This window comes from Astyanax mexicanus, chromosome 17 (genome assembly GCF_023375975.1).
Source record: "Astyanax mexicanus isolate ESR-SI-001 chromosome 17, AstMex3_surface, whole genome shotgun sequence".
NCBI classification, from domain to species: Eukaryota; Metazoa; Chordata; class Actinopteri; order Characiformes; family Acestrorhamphidae; genus Astyanax; species Astyanax mexicanus.
In genome coordinates, this window is record NC_064424.1 from 32,180,283 (window position 1) to 32,204,508 (window position 24,226).

Here is a 24,226-nt window from a genome sequence, read left to right on the forward strand (position 1 = left end):
ACCACATCTTTTTTAGATTTTGCTATTTATAGGTATGTGTTTGAGTAAAATTAACTATGTTGTTTTATTCTATAAACTACGGACAACATTTCTCCCAAATTCCAAATAAAAATATTGCCATTTAGAGCATTTGTTTGCAGAAAATAAGAAATGGCTAAAATAATAAAAAAGATGCAGAGCTTTTAGACCTCAAATAATGCAAAGAAAACACATTCATATTCATAACGTTTTAAGAGTTCAGAAATCTATATTTAGTGGAATAACCCTGGTTTTTAATAACAGTTTTCATGCACCTTGGCATGTTCTCCTCCACCAGTCTTACACACTGCTTTTGGATCATTTTATGCCACTCCTGATGCATTTTTCAATTTGGTAAAATCAAAGAAATTCATCATTTTTAGGTGATCTCTTATTTTCAGAGATTATGTATTTTCAGAGAGTATGTATTATTCAATATCCACTATTAATTACTCCATATTTGGTATTAATTATTCAGTATTTACTGTGAACTATTCAATACAATGTTTGCAGAACCACACATTAATAATTCAGTTTTTTTTACATTTCATTTTATATTTATATTGAAAGTGGCTCAGTGTGAGAGTATGGAGTAGTATGGATTTGGACTTTGGGCCAGTCCTACTTGATAGACGCGTGTAATTACTATGTTGCACACATGAGGGCAGTATCGGATTACAGTTGTTGCTTTAATCACCAACGTTCACTTTTGACTTACAGTGCTGTCTGCAATGTTGCAAAACATATGCAGAATATTTTATTCCTTGTTTTGTTGGCCTGTTAGTTTTTATATTTATTTCTTTAGCCCTGCACTAGAGATTGTATATTATATTTGAGCTAAAACTCTGACTATGCCATATTCAGCTTTCAAACAAATGTCAAAAATCCACACAATCCCTACTTTGTCCTTATTATCCTCATAAAGTTTAGTATTGGTTGCCAGTATACAGTACAGGCCAAAAGTTTCGACACACCTTCTCTTTTTCAATGCGTTTTCTTTATTTTCGTGACTATTTACATTGTGGATTTATACATTGAAGGCATCAAAACTATGAATGAACATGTGGAGTTATGTACTTTATAAAAAAAAGTGAAATAACTAAAATATATATATATATATATATATATATATATATATATATTTATTCTAGTTTCTTCAAAATAGCCACCCTTTGTTCTGATTACTGCTTTGCATGCTCTTGGCATCATTCTCTCAATGAGCTTTAAGAGGTGGTCACCTGAAATGGTTTTCCAACGGTCTTGAAGGAAGGAGTTCCCAGAGGTGTTTAGCATTTGTTGGCCCCTTTGCCTTCACTCAGCTCATCCCAAACCATCTGGATTGGGTTCAGGTCCGGTGACTGTGGAGGACAGCTCATTTTTTGTTAAGTGCATAAAACTCCACATGTGTTCATTCATAGTTTTGATGCGTTCAGTGAGAATCTACAATGTAAATAGTCATGAAAATAAAGAAAACGCATTGAATGAGAAGGCTTGTACTGTATTTCACAATCAATAACTGTCAGAGATGTGTTACCACAGACCACAGATGCTCATCCTACTGTCATTCACCAATGACTGGAGTTTTTTGGCCATACCACACTCTCATGTTGGGACTCCTAAAGCTCATATGCGTTCCTAAAAAAATATGCTACAAACTTTTAGCTGTAGTCCACATTTTAAAACTAAGAATCTATTATGAATCTCCTAAACTACTGATAACTAATGACAGTCATTACCTGTGTAAGGGTGTATTTGTATTTGAATTTTATTCTATTAAAGTGCCAGTCCGTATTATTTTTAAGCATTTCTGAGTAGAGAAGGGACAAAAATGTATTTAATGGTACCAGTGTGCTGGAACGTCCATCCCTGCTAAGCCTAGTATATTCATTCTAAAAATTGGGGTGTCTGGTCGCTATTGACTAAGTTCTTCTGGCCACGTCACGCGTCTTTACATACTTACATCACACGTACAGCCTCTAAAAGAGGATCCGGCTCAGTTTTACTGAACGCAAGCGGCTGGTGGAGCAATGGAGACTTCAGAAGTGGAAACTCAGAGCTCTGTAGCTCATTCACTCATAGTAAAAACAAAGTGTGTAGTTGAAGTTTCTGACTAAGCGTGCTTACTCACTCTCTCTCTCTGACTAAACATAACCTGGAATTGGATTCATCCGCTCTAAACACTCGCCCAGTTTAAAATTACTCTTCTGCATGCTCGTTGCAAATACCCATTCTCACCAGAGAGGGCCCTCAATACCCCAAATCCAAAACACGTCAGCTTTAAGATACAGTATCTGTGACATAAAATAGTCCTAAAACGGATGACAATAATACACTCATGGTCAAAGAGATGGTTCCAAAATAGCTGCAGAAGGAAGCTAAAGGCTACCGAGAACAATAAATTATAAAAGATTTAAACTAATATAGGCAACTTTTGGTTATGTTGTATTGTAACCCAACATGCCAAATGTCTCAGCATGGAGTTGTAGAGGTTCCTAATGGTATCCTGCAATAATCCATCTCGTGCAGCTTGAGTTTGGGGGTTGAGTGTTGAAAATGCATCCAATTGAATCTCATATCTATATATATACAGGACCTTAATAATGCAACACCAGCCTTTAAAGTTGCCTGTAATGAAGACCAAAGGAGATGTGGAATCATACAAAATTGCAGCCCACATCATGACACCAGGCCTTCAGGAGGTTTGATGCATGACAACAATAACACACAGGTTTATAGGTCTTCTTCAAAGTTTCAGTACTGTACATTGATTCCTTCTAGGTGCACATGATGTCTGGTAATGTTTTACCAGATCCCTTTTAGAGTCTTTTCAGAACTTTTCGTTGTTTTGATATTCAAGCTTCAGCCTTGAGTGAAAGATTTTTAAACATTTCTCTGGGGTTTGTTCACAGCAAAAAGGCAAGTGTTAAATTAACTTATTATCTTTGGAGTTAAATCAACACTTTCAAAATAGTTAAACATTAAACACTTTTCCATTTATAATTTATACAAAAATTATAAATAAGAAGAAGCTTTTTATTATTTAATTGTAATTTTCCATTGTATATCTTAGTGCATTACCAACACTTTATCACAATTTGCTGTACAAAGGATGGTAACTTGCTCTTATAGCCTACAATATATTGGCTAGAAAAACAACCATTAAACAAAATATAACACAATACCCAATGGAAGGTAGCCCTGGTGGGCAAGATTTCACACTGATGGTAAGTTAGGATCTGGGGGACACACTCATTATGCAAATAACGAGTTTAACTGGGCAGAGTTTAATTACATCTCTGTGGAGTTGGTCAGTATTTATTGGGTTTAGTGGGATTAACACTGAAATATTCAGCTCTGTCAAATAACTCCAACACTGAACACCATTTAAATCTGAATTAGTTAAAATTACACTTTGAGAGTGAAAATCAACTCTCAGCTGTTTAACCAGCTGCTGGTAAGTGGTCTCTAAAGGTCTATGCATACTTCCTGCAGGTACACTGTTTATTTGGTGTTTATTATATTGTTGAACAATGTGACGTACAGTAATTGCAGAGAAAGCGGATGCAGATGTGTCACAGGGGCTTTGTTTGCAGTATCGCATATTTAGCTTCAGTATTCCAAATTTCGTTTGGCATGAAGAATGTCGATGCCTTAACCTCTTGAGAACCAAACTTTTTCAATTTCTGTAAAATATTTGGGATTAATTGGATGTAATGGGTATGAAAACTAAACTGTCTTTGTACAGGTTTTTTTTTTATTTCCTCCCATTTTTCTCCCAATTTATCTAGGCCAATTGTCCCACCCATTCAGCTGCTAGTCAGCTGTATATCGCCCATCATTGGTGATGCCACAACACAAGGAAGGTGAAGACTAGCACATGCTTCCTCCGATACATGTGAAGTCAACAACCACTTCTTTTTGAACTGCTGCTGATGCAGCATTACCAAGTAGCATCACAGTGTGCTCTGAGGAAAGTGCAGCGACTCGGTTCCGATACATCAGCTCACAGATGCCCTGTTCTGATCAACATCACCCTTATGGAGTGATGAGGGAAAGATTGCCATCTGCCCACTCAGAGAGAGCAAGGCCAATTGTGCTTTTTCAGGGCTCCGGCAGCTGATTTCAAGCTGCATCACCGGGATTCGAGCCAACGATCTTCTGATCATAGTGGCTGCACTTTACACTGCTGGACCACCCAGAGCCCCAGGAAGTCGTTTTTTTTTTCTTTCAAAAAACAATGTCCTTATAAAAGAAAAGTCTTTTTTTTTTAACATTCCAAAATGTTTTTTTTTTTTTTTTGCCATTTGGGATCAGAAGGCTTTCTACAGAAAATAAATGAACTAGTTTCAAACATAAAATTCCATGAGAATTTTTATCTGTCCCAAGTTTCTGTCTGGACTGGCTGTAAAAACCTTTGATTGGGATTCTAACCATCTTGTTTTCAATCAGTTGAGTGTAAAGTTGTCGTGTGACCACCAGATGGTACACCAGTGTCTTCATATGAGGCCAAGGAGTCTCAAGAGGTTAAGTGTTTGCAAAAATGCTGGTAGGTGGTTGCTGTGGTATCCCTGGTGGATACTTGTGCATTGCACTGAATTGCTTTATTGGTTGCCAAGCCTCTGGTTCTCCCATTTCAGTGAAATAAAAATAACAATAGTAATAAATTCTCTTGTTGTTGTAATTGTAGATGTAAAATTCCAGGCAGACGGGCTTTCCACCATTTTATTGTGTGACAGATTGTGCCGTTATGTTCATTACCCACTTTATTACAGCTGTTGATAGACATTCTTATCAGCTGTCCTCTGTGTCTTCCCTTTCCTGATAAATCAATTAGTGTCACTTGCTATTTACAGTAAAGACGGTGGCAGGACATGGCTACTGCTGGTTTAACACTCTGAGACACGCTGATAAACGGGCCCTCGCCCTCGCTGAAGAAATTCATGATGACTCAGAGGTTCAGTTCCTCGTCTGCAGAATAAGCTTCCTTGTTCCTGCAAGGCTAAAGTGCCCATGTGGATTTTTTTCTGAGGCTTGAGAAGGTGTCGCAATACAGAGGTTAGTTTAGACTTCCCTGCTGTCACTTGGCTTCTCTACAAACTTTTTAACACCACAAAGCTTTGAAGCAGTGGACACTGATATGATATCATTAATAGGATGATATGCTTCAGCTGTGGATGCTTTGGTGTGATATTTTTTTCTTGTCCTAGTTCCAGTTGCACACTGTTTTATGGGTGATTTAAAGATTCTTAAAGTAGCACTAGGTATTATTTTCTTGATTTTTGGCGGTGCTCTCGTGTCTGTGCCGGAGCTCCTCTGAGCTCAAACCAGACACTGTAAGTTTTCTGAGGCGGCCGAGACCAACGCTCGCGAGAACTGTGACCTGCTTTCCGACCTTTAGTTCTAACAGTTCAGACTACTGGTTTATTCTTTACAAACTAACATACAGACACTGTGGCAGAAGCTGAAAAGAGACCGAATATATCTGTGAAAGCCAGAAAACGAAAAAAGAGAAAGTAATCCGCCTGAAACAAAAAGCACAAAATCTCAATCCAAACTAGTGGAGCTTTAAGTAAAGGCAACGGTTCTAGGTTGTTATGATTCCATTATAAGAAAGGCACTTGGCACAAACTAGCATCCATGGTATAGTTATTGACCCTTAAAAAGAACTCAGAAATTTGTCTTACATTTGTCAAGATAATATCTAGATGACCCTTAAGGTCATCCCTATTTAACTGACTTATTAATTATTAAAATGTAAACATTTTAGAAGACATGGGTGCTGTAATACCTAGCGTAAAGCCGATACAGCATTCCACGCAGAAGACTGTTATAATACCCTGCCTGGCCAAAAAAAAAGTTGCAAACTGGATTTAAGTAAGTAAATGATGTGGGGTTGATGCTGCAGTTGGTCTGCAGGTCTAGGTTCAGCAGCAGTATGTGCTGAAAGAAAGAGGTCAGCTGACTACCTGAATATACTGAATATAGACCAGGTTATTCCATCAATGGATTTTTTCTTCCCTGATGGCACGGCCATATTCCAAGATGACAATGTCAGGATTCATGGGGCTGGAATTGTGAAAGAGTGATTCAGGGAGCATGAGATCATCATCATGGATTAAGAGTTCACCACAGAGTCCAGATCTTAACCTCATTAAGAATCTTTGGGATGTGCTGGAGAAGACTTTAAGCAGTGGTCAGACTCTTCCGTCATCAACACCGCAAGATATTGGTGAAAAAAAAATAATGCAACACTGAATTGAAAAAACCTTGTGACATTGCATGAAGGATATAGACGCTCCAACAAAATATTACAGTGTGTGACCTTTTTTTTTTTGGCAACTTTTTATTGACAGGTAGTGTAGCTATTAAACATGGTGGTGGTAGTGTGATGGTCAGGGGATGCTTTGCTTTTGCAGGATCTGGACAACTTGTCATAATGGAATGATGGCAGCATGAATCAATTTCAATCATTTGCATTACAATTTTTTATTGCATTAATTCTAGATTTTCATCAATGTCTTGATCACAGTTGTATTAAAGGTTTTAACACATGTATTAAATTAGAAATTGGTGATATGGCCCTAAAATATATATTTCTTACTATGTATTGTTTAAAACAGAAGGGGTGATTTTTTAGCAAACAATCAATGTTTTAACAGTTGGTAGGTAGCAATGGAAATAAACTGAGCTTTAAAAATGGATTTCGACTATTTTAATTATTTAACATAGATTTTAACAAGTCTTTCCTTTGGTGACGTTACAGATAAAACCAGAAAGTGGTCAGTACTGTTTCCTACACCTTCAGAAGACTCTTGGAAACTGAAGAAAACTGCTCAGCTTAACATTAGACTAAGTCTTAATTTCAACAGTGAACAGAAAAGTTAAAGTTTTGACCGGTAAAGTGCATTAATAATGAACTAATAAAATCATTTATAAGAAGAGAAAATAAAAAAGCAGCTGGTCTGGGCCATACAGCACTGTTACTGGACACCTAAAAAGTAGGGGTGTTCTAAAACTTTTGATTGGTATGTATCTATGCAGCTGTAGTGTTTCATGTGGTTGCTCTGATATCCCAGGTGTTTTCTTGGGCATAATTAGTGGTTGAATATGTGCTCTCTTATCTTAACGAGTTTAATTTTTCTCCACAGTGTTGGAGCAGAACGAACCCATACCTAGCGTTGTTTAGTGTGTAATTTTTTATCGTTTATTTTTTTTTTTTTTATGTAGCACCGTTTAGCGCTAACATATGCAGATAACACATGCAGATAAACCATCAGAGAGCTGCAACCTCTGTTCGTGTCACATAAACTGTTACTTATGTGTTCTTGCCTGTCACTGACACCTTAGCCACATCCTGTGTTGTTGAGATCTGACTTCTCACTCACAGTGAACAGCATGTAACTCTCTCAGAATGTGAAATATTTTTAGCATGCTTTTTATTTCCTTTTTTAATCATTTCAACATCGCTTCATGCCATGTACATACCACACAACTTTCATGGTCATCAAATTGTTGTACTGTTCACACTGCACCACTATACAGCTCTGGAAAAAAAAGAGACCATTTTAAAAATGACACATTTCTTTGATTTTACCAAATTGACAACCTCTGAAATACAATCAAGAGAAAAAAAAAATCTGTTTTTCTAAAATGAGGTGTAATGGGATGGGGTGCTACAGACTAGTAGCTCTCCAGCCCAGAGGGTTGTTGAACCCAATTGCAGAACAGTTGATCTCAAAGCAGGTAAACCCAAGAAAAAAGTCAATAATAAATAAATAAACACACTGCTCCTCACGCAAGATCGAGCCCGTGTCATTAGGGTTGCGGTCCTGTACACTATCACTGGCCCAGCTAGTAAATTGGGACACGGCTGGAAAAAAAAATACCCTTATAAGGAGATAGGGAGCCCAAAAAAGAGCGGGAAAGCGAGAACGGACGGAAATTAAAGTCACGCCATGCGCAACAGAGAGACAGGGGAGGGATGTAAACAAAAGCTCACCAGAGAAGCATTTTTTTTTCTTTTTCTTTTTTTTTCATTATCGTTCATTATAGTTCAAACCACCTCACTGCTGCACAGTATATTGAGAATACAGTGCATCGAAACTCTAGTATATAATCAGACATGTAATCATGTAGTGTGTGTGTGTGTTTATGAGGCTGTTTGCATTGGTTCATATGAAGCACTGCTGATAAGAGTGAGCCAGCAGTCTCTTCAGTCACTCCGCCGTGGTGGTGCGCGAGTGGTGGAGAAGGTGGGTGTGTTTGTGAATCAGCCAGGTTTCTTTTTATCACCTATCATTCCCTTGGCACATGTTTCATGCATGATGCGTTCTGAACGTGGCATGGCAGGAAAAAATGACTCAACAGTCCACTGCTCTTTCTCGCGCTCTTTCACACTTACACACAGACTCTCTCACACTTCAGTTTAAGCATGACTTGTCGGTTAGGGCCTGACTCATAAATAAACACTGCGATTGATTCCAATACTGATTTTTTGGTGGTGCCATAAATGATGATGAACTAATAAGGTGTATGTTTCCTGTGCGATGGCAGAGATTAGTGCTAAGCTAACGTGGTACGATTTGAAGAACACTAGTCTATGGCATCACATCAATGTCAAAAGTCGAAAGCGCAAAAATAACATGTGTAAAAACCAGCGTGTTTTAGCATTTTGCGTGTGTAAATTAACTTCTCGTGAGCAAAAAAAGGGAATGGTGTTCGCGCTAAACAGAATAACGCCTCTCGAGCTTCATTTTTCTCCTCTCGGGTGTTTTTTCCCTCTCTGAGTTTTTTGCGCTCGAGTTTTGAAAGGGGTAATTTTGACAGTTTGGGGGCGGGGTCAGGAACGCCTCCCTCAGCGAACGCTATTGGCTGATATCTCCAGGGTTTGTGACGCACCTCCTACCTTCAAGAGCCGGAGGAGGGCGGAGAAAAGAAGTACAGCGGGAGAGTTAGCTAACTGGCTATGCTAACATCCAAACAACCCGCTCTCTGGCTCTGTCTACACCACTTGGGTAGCTCGGTATAGCGATACTAGGAAAGTATCTCAATATTTTGTCATTAAAAATGGTACCATACAATACAAGAAATAATGAAAAAGAATCATGTCACCTGCGTCCCCTCCTGAGAGGGGGTGCTTTGCCAAATTCAGCACCCCGCCAAGAAAAGCACCCCCTCTCGGGAAGGGCTGCAGGTTTCTTATGTTTTTTTCATATACCATTCAGAATTCAGATTTTCCAATCTCTTATAAAAACTAGTGGTGTCAATCGATGAAAAAATAGAATCAGACTAATCACAACAATTGTTTATGATTGACTGCTCAGTGTGTAAACAGCATGGAGCAGCAGAGACAGAGTTTGTTCTTAGCAGTATTTTTTCTGCCTAAAATATCTGATTAAACTGCACCTTATCAGCGGTTTAGCTTAATTATAAAATAAAAAAAAATGGTAGCACGGTCGGATCGAGACCAGATCACGTTCTCTCCACCACAAGGGAACTGCTCCAGAAAAAAATCTGTGCATTGGAAGTTAAGGTCAAATTGGTTGTGTAATTAATTTGCTTGAAAAAGAAAAAACGGTTACTGATTTCAAATTAATTGCATTCGTTAGTGCTTTAATGTTGACATCCCTAATAAAAGCAGATCTTTTTATAAGGGTACAAGCAAGCAAACATATTTTTTTACATATATACAAAAAACACCTCATAAATGCTTCCATAATCAGCACATTTGTGCATGGTAGTTATAACGTTTTTTATCGCTGTTGGTTTAAGAACAAAAGCGGTGGAAATGAAAGATTCACAGATACAAACAGATTCAGATCATAATAAAAGATCTCCTCTTTTACCCACAGAGACTCCCAGCCAGAAGTAAATCACACAGCATTATAGCACGGATTTGATCATGGCAGATAACGTCTGATTGGTTCACGTTGCTCCAGTCTGCAGAACTCCACAGGGTTTTACTGCTGTGCTACGTGGCCGGAGTGTGATGTCACACTCGCGCTTCTGTCACCGTGGTAGTGGTTTATTGAATAGGGCATGAATAGGGTGAGATCAGGGAAAGTGGGACAAGTACAGTAAATGCCTCGTTACTCATTGAGTGACAGGAGCCAATCAGAAGACGCTGTCCTGAATATGTACAATAAAGGGGTTTTGTTGTTCAGCATTTGTTTTTGTTTGCTTGGCATCGTTCCTGTGGGTGAGGTCATGATCTGAAATTCGTCTGGTGAATCAGAACAATTTCCTTATGCATACGTGTGTTTATATATAAAGAGCAGTCTTAAGTCTTGTGACTTATCAACCTGTAGTAAATCAGTTGTTAAAATAAAAAGCTGGCTAGTACGTAAGGAATTGTCCCTGTCACTATAGTTTTTTTTTTTTTTAAATATGAAAATAGCGGATTTAATGAGCAAATTAAAATGGACAAAAATGGTCTTAAATTACACACATTAACAAAAATAGGTGGAGCCGTCAACCTGCATACAGCGCAGCTTAATTTATGGCGTGTCAGTTTGTCTTTGCTATCGTAACAACAGGAAAAGTATGTCTTGTGCAGCTCGAAGCACGAAAAAGGCATGTAGTAATTCTCTTAATTAATCATGGGTGTGTTTTGGGCACAACATGCAATAAACCAATCAGTGTGTCATCTACCATTACCTTTAAGAAACCAGGTGCGCTCTAATTTTTAATCGACCAGACTGAGAAACAGCTTCTTTCCAGAAGCTGTAAGACTCTTAAACTCCACCTAGAAAACACTGTCACTTTAACAGCACTGAGACACTTTATTACTTTTCATGTTACTAATATTCACTTTATCACTTTTAATGTAATGGATATCCATTCATAAACATCCATGCTGCTATAGCGTGCTACTATAGTGCACTCTGGACTTGTTGCTGCTGCTCCCCTACTCCTTTATATTTTGTCTTATTTATAATTATCCATTTTATTATAATTTTATTTTTTATTCTTTTTTATTTTGTGTTTATCTTTATCTAATTTTGACAGTTGCTTTTGGGTGTAATCTGGACCGTGGGAATACAATTTCGTTCCACCTCATGTATCACATGTGATGTGAAATGGCAGTAAAATCTCCTTATATTCTTGAATCCTTGCAGGTGATTTACAAAATTTAATGGGAAAGAATAGCTTTTTTTTAGGAAAAGTTATTTCCCCTAAAAGGGGATCATTTGGTGTGTGTTTGTGTTTGTGTGAGCATTACCCTGCTGAAGAAATTCCACTCGGAAGCCCTTACTTAAGAGGCAACACTTGGCTGGAGCAGTGAGTCTCTCCACAGTAAGGGCAGGATAGAAGTGGTCAATGATCTCTCACCTAGAGGTGCACTACCCAGAAAAGCAGTCTCTGGGGTGTTTTTTGTTTTTCTCTTTGATGTTGGTTTGGTTTTATTTCCAGTTACGGTACAGAATGGGAGAATAGAACGAGATCTGTTGGGCTGTACTGTTTCTTTGTTGGTTTGTTTCTTGGTTGGTTTGTTTGTTTGCCTCCTAAGTAACCCAATAAATCATGTAGTTTGCATTTCAGTCTATGGAGCTACTAAAAGATAACCCCTCAGGCTCTGTGTTTTCTATGTGGAATGTTGTTACTCTTGGCAAAAGAAGTCAAAACAATGCGAGACCGATTCATTTTCATCTCAGTGAGGTTTTTCCTGGTGAAACAAACTACAATTAACAGTGAAATTCAAGCATTACCCTGGAACCTTCAACAGTAAGCAAAGTGTCCCAGAACATTTGATCTGTGGTGGATGTTTACTATCTCACATCCTTCCTTTCTTTACACCCAGTTCAAACAGACTGCTCTCAACACAGATATGAGAACATAAATCATATTTGTCTCTCAATGGAAGTTATTTAACCTGGGTTTACAGTGAGGACGGACACCATTGTTGTGCTTTATTTACTATTGTTGATGTTGGCCAGGTTTGAACATTTCGCTTGTGTTTTTGTTCTGCCGTTCTTCACGTTCCGGCTCTCGGAGAAAAGCAGCTGCCAAACAAAACATGCCGCAAACATCGATCCGGTTACAGTGATCTGTAATGCGAACAATGACAGCATAACAATAACACCGCAAAGCCAAGCCGAGCCAGGAATATATACAAACATAAAAATAGATCCAGTACAATACTGTATTATTTCTAAACATGTCACCAAAAAAAGACTCCAGGTATTGTTTTGATTCATTCATTAGAGTTGGAGGGGTATGCTGATTATTTTCATGCTGTTTAAGGTCATAAGATGCTGATATTAACGTATATTGTTGTCTTTTTTTTTTTTTTTTTTAAGCTCACGGGAATGGTGGTGCAGGCTGCGAAGCGTCTTCAGGTCAACGTCTTCGTTGAGAAGCTATCGGCCTTCACGTAAGTACAGTATGTGTGTGAGTTTGAAGGCATACAAGTATACAGTTTACAAGTCCAGCCCCCATCCTGTAAGGAGGAATGGAGTATAGCTGCAAGAAGTTGCGTAAACCTTTAAAAATTACCTATATTTAACATTAGCCCTAGCCGGTTGGGATTCGTTTCTCAGGGGGACATCTGTGAAAAATATTTTATACTTCTACTCAGTGATAAACCTCTTGTATCTGTACTGCAATTGAAAAAACAGGAGGACCAGTGAGTTTTTAGGCTTTCTTAGTCACATGACATCATGTTCAGTAGCTCCTCCATTTCCACTCTGATGTGTTCACATGGATCTCCATTGAAACGCGTGCCCAAAGTGTAATTACAGTGCGTGGCAGTGGACAAATAGCTATTGTATTAAACACGAGGTAAAGAAACTCAGAGACAACAGCACACCAACACCAACACCTCATCTCAACTGTAAAGCATGGTGGAGGGAGCACCATTGTTTGGGTCTGAGTTTCTGCCTCAGGACCTGGATGCCTTAAGATAATTGAGGAAACTAATGAATGAATGTAGAGGTGTTTCAAAACATTACACAAGATTATAAGGATATCAGTCCTGCAGCTGTGGAAAAGATGTGGAGTGATGCTTTAAGACAATGACTCAGTGCACACAATAAATAAACATATAATGTATGAATGAAATAGAAAAATAGAAATATTGCTAATAGTTCGAATCCCGGTCATGCAGCTTGCCATCAGCTGCTGGAGCCTCGAGGAAGCACAATTGGCCTTGCTCTCTCTGGGTGGGTAGATGATGCTTTTTCCCCTCATCACCCCAAAGGGTGATGTCGATCAGCACGAGGCGCCTGTGAGCTGATGTATCAAAACCGAGTCGCTGCGCTTTCCTCCAAGCACGCTGGCTACTGCAATGTTGCAGCAGCTCAAGAAAAGGTGTGGAGGAGGCATGTGTCAGTTTTCACCCTCCTGGTGTTGTGGAATCACCAGTGATGGGGCATATACAGGTGACAAGCAGGTAAATGGGTGGGACAAGCGGCCTAGCTAAATAGTAATCTTTAATATTAATCACCAATGTAGATTGTAATATTAATCAACAATGCAGATTGGAATGTCACTGATCTTAAAGGCTACTTTCTTAAAGGGGTGGGGTTGTCCCAAGATGACAGGGTGGACAGGGACTTTTCTGGCATGTTTTAAAAAGCTTGTTATTTTTATAAAAACTGCTAAATATATAATTAAAATGCCTAAATGATTAAAAACAAGTGGAATATTTTTAACAATTTAACCAGGCGTGGCATAAAGCACAGAACCTACATCAAAGAAATCTGTATAACATGCATATTATGTTCTTTAAAATGAAGAATAACATTCATCTGTATTGGTAATACCATTGATGATCATTCAGAAGAAATCTTAAAAAATGTATTGATATACAATGTTTTACAGTAAGTGTCTTTGTTGTTAATACTGTAAAACACAGTAAAAAGAAATCTAGGTATTAAGATTTCACATATTTTTTTGTTCATTCGTATATTTGTGTTTTTTTTTTTTTGTTTGTTTTTTTTTCCTTTTATTGCACATTAGTCTGTCTATGTGTACAGAAGGAACCACAGGCCTGATTTTCACTGATGGACAGTTATCTTAATCTAATCTCGTTTTATATGCAGACACGTCTTACCCCATCACTGCTCAAAATCTGTTTTATCTGTTTTTATGTTCGTATTTAACGCTTGTAAATTAGAGCCTCCCTCACTTTAACAAAAGAGAGAGAGATTGACTTTATGAACTCGAGCTCCATCTTTCACTGTCTGCTGAACTTTGATCCTTTAGAGAATTTGGAAGTGTGTGTGTGTCCGTGTGTGTCACCTTTATTTCCTCCAACCACATCACAGCTCCCAAACACACCTGCATAAGATTTCCTGCTCTTCTTTAACTCTTACATGCCCTCCAGAAATCTGAGCTCAGAGCTCAGAGAGTGCACTGGCTGGTCATGGTAAAATAGATCAGCATGTAGAGCTGCTGTGTTTCTACTTTATGAATGAGCTCTGTGCTGTCTTTATTATTGGATGTGCTGCATCAAAACGCTTACATTCAGAAGATCTGGTTCATAAGAGAAACAATACAAAGATCTGAAGGAAATAAATAATCACACAACTGCAATTACAAGGCTCATACAGCTCTAGAAATAACAAAGAAACCACTTAAACTTGATGAGTTTCTTTGATTTTACCAAATTAAAGAACTCTGGAATATAATCAAGAGGAAGATGGATGATCACAAGCCATCAAACCAAGCTGAACTGCTTGGATTTTTGCAGCAGGAGTGGCATAATGTTATCCAAAAGCAGTGTGTAAGACTTATGGAGGAGAATGTGCCAAGATGCATGAAACCTGTGATTAAAACCAGGGTTATTCCACCAAATATTGATTTCTGAACCCTTAAAACTTTATGAACATGAACTTGTTTTCTTTGCATTATTTGAGGTCTGAAAGATCATGCAAGTTAATTTTACTCAAACATTTACCTATAAAAAGCAAAATCTGAGAATTTGAAATTGATTCAGACACTTACTTTTTAGAAGTATTTCACTGTTAAAATAAAGCAGTACTTAAATTTTTTAGAATTATTATTTTGGTAAAGATACAAGGTCACTCCCCTTGTTCATATACCGTATGGAAAATAGATCAGATCAGATCAGATCAGATAGATACTTTATTAATCCCAGAGGGATTTTGTAGGCCAGTTTCAGGGTTTTAAGTCTGATACTGGCAACAACAGGAAGCTAGTGAGGGGAAAACAGCATTACAGGATTACAGGTTTACTCCAAAAATATCAACACATTTCTAACGTAACTGTTCTAGTTCAGTGGTTCTCAAAATTGTTTAAACCACATGCCACCAACGACCAAACTAACACTTCCAAGTACCTGCAAGCCATTTCACAGGAACACATGTACCACACACATGCTTATTTATACACAGTAACCTAGACATGTCATCCACACACATACAGCTCTGGAAAAAAAATTAGGAGACCACTTCAGTTTCTGAATCAGTTTCGTTTAGTTTAGTTTTGAGTAAAATGAGCATTGTTTTTTTATTCTATAAACTACAGACAACTACAGACATTCCTCCCAAATTCCAAATAAAAATATTGTCATTTAGAGCATTTATTTGCAGGAAATGAGAAATGGCTGAAATAACAAAAGAAAATGTGCAGAGCTTTTAGACCTCAAAAAATAACGCAAAAAAATCCAGTTCATATTCATATTGTTTTAAAGAGTTAAAAAATCAATATTTGGTTTTCATGCATCTTGGCATGTTCTCCTCCACCAGTCTTACACACTGCTTTTGAATAACTTGTGCCACTCCTGGTACAAAAATCCAAGCAGTTCAGTTTGGTAAAATCAAAGAAACTCATCATTTTTAAGTGGTATTTTATTTCTTTTCCAGAGCTGTATGTCATCATATCTTTTGTCAGTTGATCCTCACCTGTTATGATTTTTTTTTTTGCTTTTGAAGTCTGTACGTTAGTATTGTAGTAAGTTGTTTGATCGATTATTGTTTCTGGTTAATACAGATTTCCTCCTGAGAATCATAGATGAATTAAGACAAAGGAAAACAACAAGAGTGCCATGCAGTGAACTACAATGTTTACTAACTTATTTAGCTATTAAATAATTAAGATAAAATATATAAATATTATAAGTGTAATGCATAACATGTTGTGAAGTACTGAAGTGTAGCTTACAAACTGATTCTGAAGGTGAAGCACTAAACACGTAATTTAATGTTAGGAAAATTGCAGGTGGAAACTGCAATTACAGATTACAGATTTCAGTCTTAATATTTTAATGCAAGCAAAACATTTTTATGGGGATCACTGCCACCAGCCTGTAGCTTAACTTGAACATTATTCGAGAGGCTGGTGATGCCACCAACCCAGAGACTGGGTTACAGAGGGGGGGGGGGGGGAGTAAAAGCAGGGGCTTACTACACTGCCTGGATTTAAGTGAGCAAATGATGTGGGGTTGATGCTGCAGTTGGTCTGCAGGTTTAGGTTCAGCAACAGTATGTGCTGAAAGTATGAGGTCAGCTGACTACCTGAATATACTGAATATAGACCAGGTTATTCCATCAATGGATTTTTTTCTTCCCTGAAGACACGGCCATATTCCAAGTAGGACTGGGCAATATGGAAAAAAAATCTTCATGATATAGTTTTCTATAGTCAGTCGATATCCACATGTATAAAGATATAAATCAAGTCACGTTCTGTCACACTTAAAGGGTTTCTTTTAACTCATAAGTGAGAGAATAAGGGAGTTATCAAAAATTCTAAATTACTCAAATCCTTACAGAATAACAAAGTAAACAAAGAACTTAAACTCAGTTCCAAATCAATTAAATCTCTTTTTTTAACTAAATCTTCAAGCAACTTTCCAATGGAAACAAAAGAGAACATGCAATTCACTCAGATGTGCTCAGCTTATGCTCCAAAACAAAATAAACCAAGTCGTAACGCTATTCCAGCCACATGATTGGCTCAGCATGGCTTAGCTATTCTGTTCTCATTGGCTGTTTCCGCTGTCCGTCAGAAACATTCCCAGAACAAGTTATCAAAGTTTTATCGACTGTGGCTTCCAATTCTATCGAAGGAAAGTTATTTTGCGATAATTATTGTTATTGTTACATCGCACAGCACGAATTCCAAGATGACAATGGCAGGATTCATGGGGCTGGAATTGTGAAAGAGTGCAGAGTTCAGGGAGCATGAGATCATTTTCACACATGGAGAGTCCAGATCTTAACCTTATTGAGAATCTTTGTGATGTGCTGGAGAAGAGAGGCTTTGTGCAGTGGTCAGACTCTATTATCATCAATGCTGCTGCAAGATCTTGGTGAAAAAATAATGCAACTCTGGATTGAAACAAATCTTGTGACATTGCAGAAGCTTACTGAATCAAACTGCATTATTAGAGTGTGTAAATTTTATTTTGTGGCGACTTTTGTTTGTTTGTTTGTTTAGTGCTTTAAAACGTATTAAATTGTTAATGCACAACAAAGTGGCATGGACTAAAACATGGTAAAACATGCAATGTAATAGAAACCACTTCCACATGAGGCACAGATAGAGTGTGACAAAATCATTTTTGATTAATTGAATAATCAGGAAAATAATCAACAGCCAAAATAATAATGTCTTGTATTACAAATTCAGAGCCTTTAAAATACTTAAAAAATATAGAGGAAATAAACATGCAATCAATGTAAGGTATTTAAATGGGGTTAAATGGGGCTTTTTGAAATGGCCTGGACTTTTGCGTTCTGATTGGTCAGCACTGTGCTCAGCAGCTGTTATGATCTCACAGTGACCCAGGGCTTTAGCGTGGATGACTCCAGCGTGGAAAACGCTCTTTGACCTTCCTCTCTTCTGCACAGCCACAGCTCTCACCAGACACCCAAATAAAACACACAGCGGAACCGTCACTGACTCGCACCACACGTGCAGAAGCTCTTACTCAACACTGCAATAAATCTACACTACATTTACATTTACATCAGCACTGCTGTTAAAGCTGCTTTATATAGATGTTATTTAGAGTTAATTATAGATAAACACTCCCACTGACCACTGAATTTATGTTTATTTGGATTTATTATTCTAACATTATATATTATAGTTAACTACAGGTAAATACACTCTCACTGACCACTGACTTTATGTTTATTTGTGTTTATTATTATTTAATGTTATATTGAGTTCATTACAGGTAGACACTCTCACTGATCACTGACTTTATGTTTATTTGGGTTTGTTCTAATGTCATATAGAGTTCATTACAGGTAGACACTCTCACTCACCACTGAATTTATGTGTATTTGGGTTTATTATGATTTAATATTATTTTGATTTAATTACAGGTAGACACTCTTACTGACCTCTGACTTTGTTCACTTGGGTTTATTATTCTAACATTTATATAGAGTTAATTACAGGTAAAAACACTCTCACTGACCACTGACTATATGTTTATTTGAGTTTATTATTTTAATGTTATATAGAGTTAATTACAGATAGACAATCTCACTGACCTCTGACTTTATGTTTATTTGGGTTTATTATTCTAACATTATATAGAGTTAATTACAGGTAAAAACACTCGCACTGACCACTGACTATAGTATTATTTAATGTTATATAGAGTTAATTACAGGTGGACACATTCACTGACCATTGACTTTATGTTTATTTGGGTTTATTATTCTACTATTATATAGAGTTAATTACAGGTAGATACTCTCACTGACCACTGACTTCATGTTTATTTGGGTTTATTTTAAGTCATGTAGGTACGAGCATATGGCCTTGCTGTACAGGAGCAGCTGTTTTTAGAATTGAAACGTGAGGATGTGTGATTAGACGGGAGGAAATGTGGTCGGTATCCTGGAGCTCATTGTGTTGTAATGTATAGCTCACAGCGTACAGTGTGTGTGAGTGTGTGTGTGTGTGTGTGTGTGTGTTTTGTTGTGTATATATCCTACATACCATCTGCTATTGTCCATCTGTTTGATTTCACTTCAGAAGTTCTAAAATACTTCTTTCACAGATGTTTTGTGGTCAGAATCCCAGAGGACTGTGGTTCAAAGTGTCGCTGAGAACAGAAGTGTTTACTCACGACCAGGCAAGACTAAACCTGACCCAGATTTATAATCGCAGATCTCTGCTCTCCGCTTTAGCTCGCTTCTCACACCACTTTACGAAACCATTGTTTCTTCTTTAGTTGCTTTAGTTGTTTGATTTGAATTTGTTTTGGCTGGTTTCAGTGCTCAGAAAGGTTTTAAAGGACCTTATCTTGGAGCACATCACATTTTTAAAAGACAGAGTGAAATATTGTGTGTTAATGATGCTAATGGGGTCATTTTATGCCTTTTGCAATGTGTGTAGCTTTGATTGCGGCACACATTCGCTGTGGCACTGTTTCAATAAGCTTCTGCAATGTCACAAGATATATTTCAATCCAGTGTTGAAATAATACAGTACTTTTTTTTTTACTAAATAATTCCATATGTTTTTCATCATAATATGGATGACTTTCTATTTTCTTATTCTAAAATGCAGATTTGTTTTTTTACTAGTTCTGTATGAGCCATCTGAACTGTTGAAGCACTACACAAAACAAAAAATAATGTAAATTCAAAAGTCCTGCTGCTCAAAGCTTATTCCCCCAGTACCATTTCCACACCCCAGGTTGCCAGGTATAAAACACAATAGCAGGCAAACAGCTTGCTTTACCCACAGAACAGACAGAGTAAAATAAGAGGGAATATTGGCAGTAAGTTTTACAGATAGAGGCAGATTAGACAGATTTTCTCCTTAAAATTTTCTGAATTCAGCATAATCTCCTAAAGGTCATAAAGCTGCTTCTGATTGCTCGAGAGTTTTCTGTCCTCCAGCTCACCTCTGATAAGGAATCAGAGATTGCATCATCAGTATAAAATCAGATTGCTGGAATTCACTCAGAACTTGCTAAAACCACAAACTGTGCTGTCAACACACTTACTGCAGATCTACCGAGGAATCTGCACGACATAGTATGTGTGTGTGTGTGTGTGTGTGTTTGAGAGAGAGCGAGAGAGAGTAGCTCAGGTTGCTGTGACCCCAATGATTATGGTTTTTCCACACGTTATGACCCTCTTTCAGGCCAAGGAATGGTGTGTGTGTGTGTGTGTGTGTGTGATTCACTTTCAGCTTTATTGATGTTAAGCTTTATGGGTAAAGAATAATAAACGGTACAGAGTTAGGGCTGGGAGGTTAATCAAATAACTGTTTTAATAAAAATTTCAAAATGGTATAATCAATATTGTACTTCTTTACATTTAGAAAATTCCAGATGGAATCTAGGGTGTGTGAATGTGGAGTGTTTGTATGTGTGTATGTGTCTATCCGGTGCGCCTTTATGTATGAAAATAGACCAAACGTTCATTGATAGTGCGGCTTATAATCTGAAAAATACACTTAGTGAACCTCACCGAAGCTCAGTGATTACCTGTTCAAGAGAAAATGATCAAGCTCGCCCGTTTCCATTACTGCTATGGTGTTCTTTACCTGAATAACTGAATCAAGCTAAAATAATAAAGTTAGGCTAGCAATGACGGCTGATGTAATAAATAAAATAATTTAGCCTTAATTAATACCAGTTTAATACGTTTTAATAGGCATTATTAAACCTAATGAGGTAACAAGAGAGTCTTTTTAATTTGCAACTTTTTTTTGTATTATTATTAAAATTACCTAAAGATTAGATTTTTAGTTCTTACATAACTAGGCCTGTCACAATAATTGCAATATCGATTTATCGTACAATAAATTAACCTGCCCTCAATAATTTTTGATAATCGTGATATCGTTTAATTTGTTTATTCATATGTCTGTTCACATATATAACAGTGAACAGTGTTTTAGCCAATCATGCTTCAATAACTGTGACTCCGTACACAGTGTGAACTAAAGTAGGTAAAGAAATAAGTATATAATTATAATAATTATAAATTTTTAATTTTTTTTTTGCTGTCATTAAAAAGTGTATAATTCCTTTTTTTATGCCATTCTGTTATCATTATGTCAGTGGCATTTAATAGTCTTAAAATTACAAAAATATTGTTTAGCGCAATCATTTCTGTGACAGTATATCGTCCACAAAAAAAATATCGTGCATAAAAATTCTTATACATAACTTTTTTTCATAACATTTTTTTTTGTAAACAGGCATCACACTTTAAAGTGAAGTGCAAGTTATTGTTTCTTTTATATTTTAATTATTATATTTTTATAAATAGTTCGCAGCTTCCTTTAACCTTACATGCTGCTTTTATATTAAACATTGTGTAAACATACAAAAAAGTGTAAAATGTGAAAATAAAAAAATAGAGGCTGAAACTCTGCTGGCAAGAGCTGCAAGCAGTGCTTAAAGTTAACATGTTTTCTAAATATCTGATAATACATCCTGATCATTTTATTAGTTACTACAGAAAATCTAATCCTATATGGTCATTAAGATTAATTTATAGCTTAATTTATCTCATTTTGCATTAATTTTGGGAAATCCAACCGCTAGGAGATCACTGTTTTAAACGTAGAGCATAAATAAAGTGTTGCTTTCACTTCTTTCTCACTGTTGAATCCAGCCTGCTAATTCAGTATATCAGGAATCAGATGGGGTGGATCTGAATGTCAGTGTTACATATGTGAGTTAATTATAGACGGGAATTATGCAATGCTTTCAGACCCTGACCTGCAGACGTCCAGCTGATAACCGGCCGCTGCTCTCGCTGCAGATGGACTTTTGTATTGGAGGGTTTTCTGTTAGTAAAGTAGGACATGAGGAGCCCTGCAGGTGGAGGGTCGGATGGGGTTCGGGAATGTAGCGTATGTCCGGACGTCCTGCTCGGGTTCCTCCGTGACGCAGCTGTGGCTCGTGCTCTGGCACAGGGGTCACGACCCCTCCCAGATAAATCATGCTGTGGTCTGCGAGGTGAACATATCACGCCACCTCTAAAATTATCATCACACGACACCAACCTGCTGCTGCTGCACCAAACGGCCCATTTAAGTTGTTACACAGATGGTAGGAAGGGTAAAGGAGGGGTGGGTTAAAGAATGTTGGAGGGTGTACGTCCACTATATCTTCAAATGTTTGTGGACACCCTGTCTATGAACGTATTTAGCTACTTCAAGTTGCATTCTCTCAATGAGCTTCAAGAGATGGTCACCTGAAATGGTTTTCCAACAGTCTAGAAGGAAGGAGTTCCCAGAGGTGTTTAGCACTTGTTGGCACTCTTTGCCTTCACTCTGTGGTCCAGCTCACCCCAAACCATCTGGATTGGGTTCAGGTCCGGTGACTGTGGAGGACAGGTCATTTTTTGTTAAGTACATAAAACTCCACATGTGTTCATTCATAGTTTTGATGCCTTCAGTGAGAATCTACAATGTAAATAGTCATGAGAATAAAGAAAACTCATTAAATGAGAAGGTGTGTCCAAACTTTTGGGAAAGTAGTTTCTTAGGTTCAGTCGTCCTGACTTCACTAGGGATCTTGTAGAAAGTAGAAAGTCTTTGCTGGACAGTAGATACAGTTATTCCAACAAAAAAGCAGAAAAAAACATTTATTTTTAAATGCTTTTGGTTTCAGGTGTCCCAATACTTTTGGAGATTTGAAGATTTTGAAAGTCCAGACCAGAGTCCGAACCAATCTTTACTTACATCTTTGCTACATTCTCTACTGTACATTTAGTCCAGTTAGTTTTGGTTTCATGCTGTAGTTTAGCAACTAAATGCACTAAAGAACTTTGTCAACTTGTCAACTTGTTGTCAATTCGGCAAGTTGCCACTTCAAGGTGTTGTGCCGAATTCTGCCTCCTTGCCAGAATCAGAGTTTCTAATTCGAGTGCAGACGCATCACGCAGTAAAATAATTCTAACAGATTTTTTGGTATCTGTTTCTAAATAAGGGTTAATCTACAGTTACAGTAGATACAGGAATCACCAAAATAATCTGTTGTACCCATAGTGCTGTGTGACACACATTTACATGGAGAGGTGAATTTTAGCACAACAACAGTTCTTTTTCTTCTTCTGTAGTTTAAATACGTGAAAATTAACTTCCAGGAATGCCAAGCATTCCAAAAAGCACTCTTACAATCCAAACAAACCAAAAATTGGGTTTTTAATCCAGACTAAGACCACCTATATTTTTATATTGATTGGTTTGTAAAAAGATGTAGATCAGATGTCGACTTTTTGTTATTTTATTAAGTCACCTTTCCAAGGTGTTGTGCCGAATTCTGCCTCCCTGCCAGAATCAGAGTCCCCTATTCGAGTGCAGGTGTATGGCGCAGTAAAATTATTGTAACAGATTCCCCACATTTCTTTGATATCTGTTCATAAATAAGGGTTAATCTACAGTTACAGTAGATACAGAACTCATGAGTGTAATCTGTTGTACCCATAGTGCTGTGTGACACACCTACACATTAAGGAGAGGTTAATTTCAGCTCAAAACCAGTTCTTTTTCTTCTTCTATTGTTTAATAGGTGATGATAGATGGCCTTAACTTCCAGTTATTGGTTCGAATGTGTGTACCATCCAAAAGGTGCCCTTACTATGCAAAATTCAGATCAAATTTTGCTCTTTTGTTCTTAGCACTTGTAGACCTACTGTTTTGGTTGTAACTAAACCAAAAAGTCTGACATGACCTTAAATGGGCTGTTAAAATTGAACTGATCCTTTACTTCATTGCAGTGTTGTTTTTCTTTTATTCCATGTTTATAAAGTAACCATTTATTGCTAATGTTTTTTTTTTCTCTTTGTTTTTCTCCTCACAGACTAACAGGAAATGTCCGGACGTTGGTCTACCCAGTCATGTACCTGAATGAGGTAACATTAATTTTTTTTTTGGTCACATTTGGTCATTTACAGATGAAGTAAATAATGTTATTTTTTGTCATTTTCCATCAACAATGTCAACAACTATCAGAGAGTAATCCAGCTTAGAAAAACAATTTGCATCTTGGCTAAGCCTGTCTGTTAATGTTATTAATCATTCTGTTCAGTCTTAAGGTAGTTTTGAAATTATGTGATACTGTAATACTGTGGTAGTTTTCTGAGAAGTTTATCATACCATAAATAAAATGTCATACTCATACTGTTGTAACTTCAAGCTGTCGAAACAGCGACTGTGGAAATGAGATCTGATCTGATCTCACGATATCTGCATGCAGACAGTTTGGTTTCCTATTTTTTTGCATGTTTGTCACTTTTAAATGTTTTAGATC

The 24,226-nt window shown here is 37.3% G+C and overlaps 1 protein-coding gene across 1 annotated transcript in view; it reads left to right on the forward strand.

Moving 5' to 3' along the window:
• scarb2c (scavenger receptor class B, member 2c) overlaps positions 1–24,226 on the forward strand; it is a 51,824-nt gene that overhangs the window by 16,638 nt on the left and 10,960 nt on the right. Inside the window, exons 9-10 of the mRNA XM_007231010.4 lie at positions 12,318–12,391; positions 23,777–23,828. Of these exons, the coding sequence (XP_007231072.3) occupies positions 12,318–12,391; positions 23,777–23,828 (126 nt within the window). The remainder of the gene's footprint in view (positions 1–12,317; positions 12,392–23,776; positions 23,829–24,226) is intronic.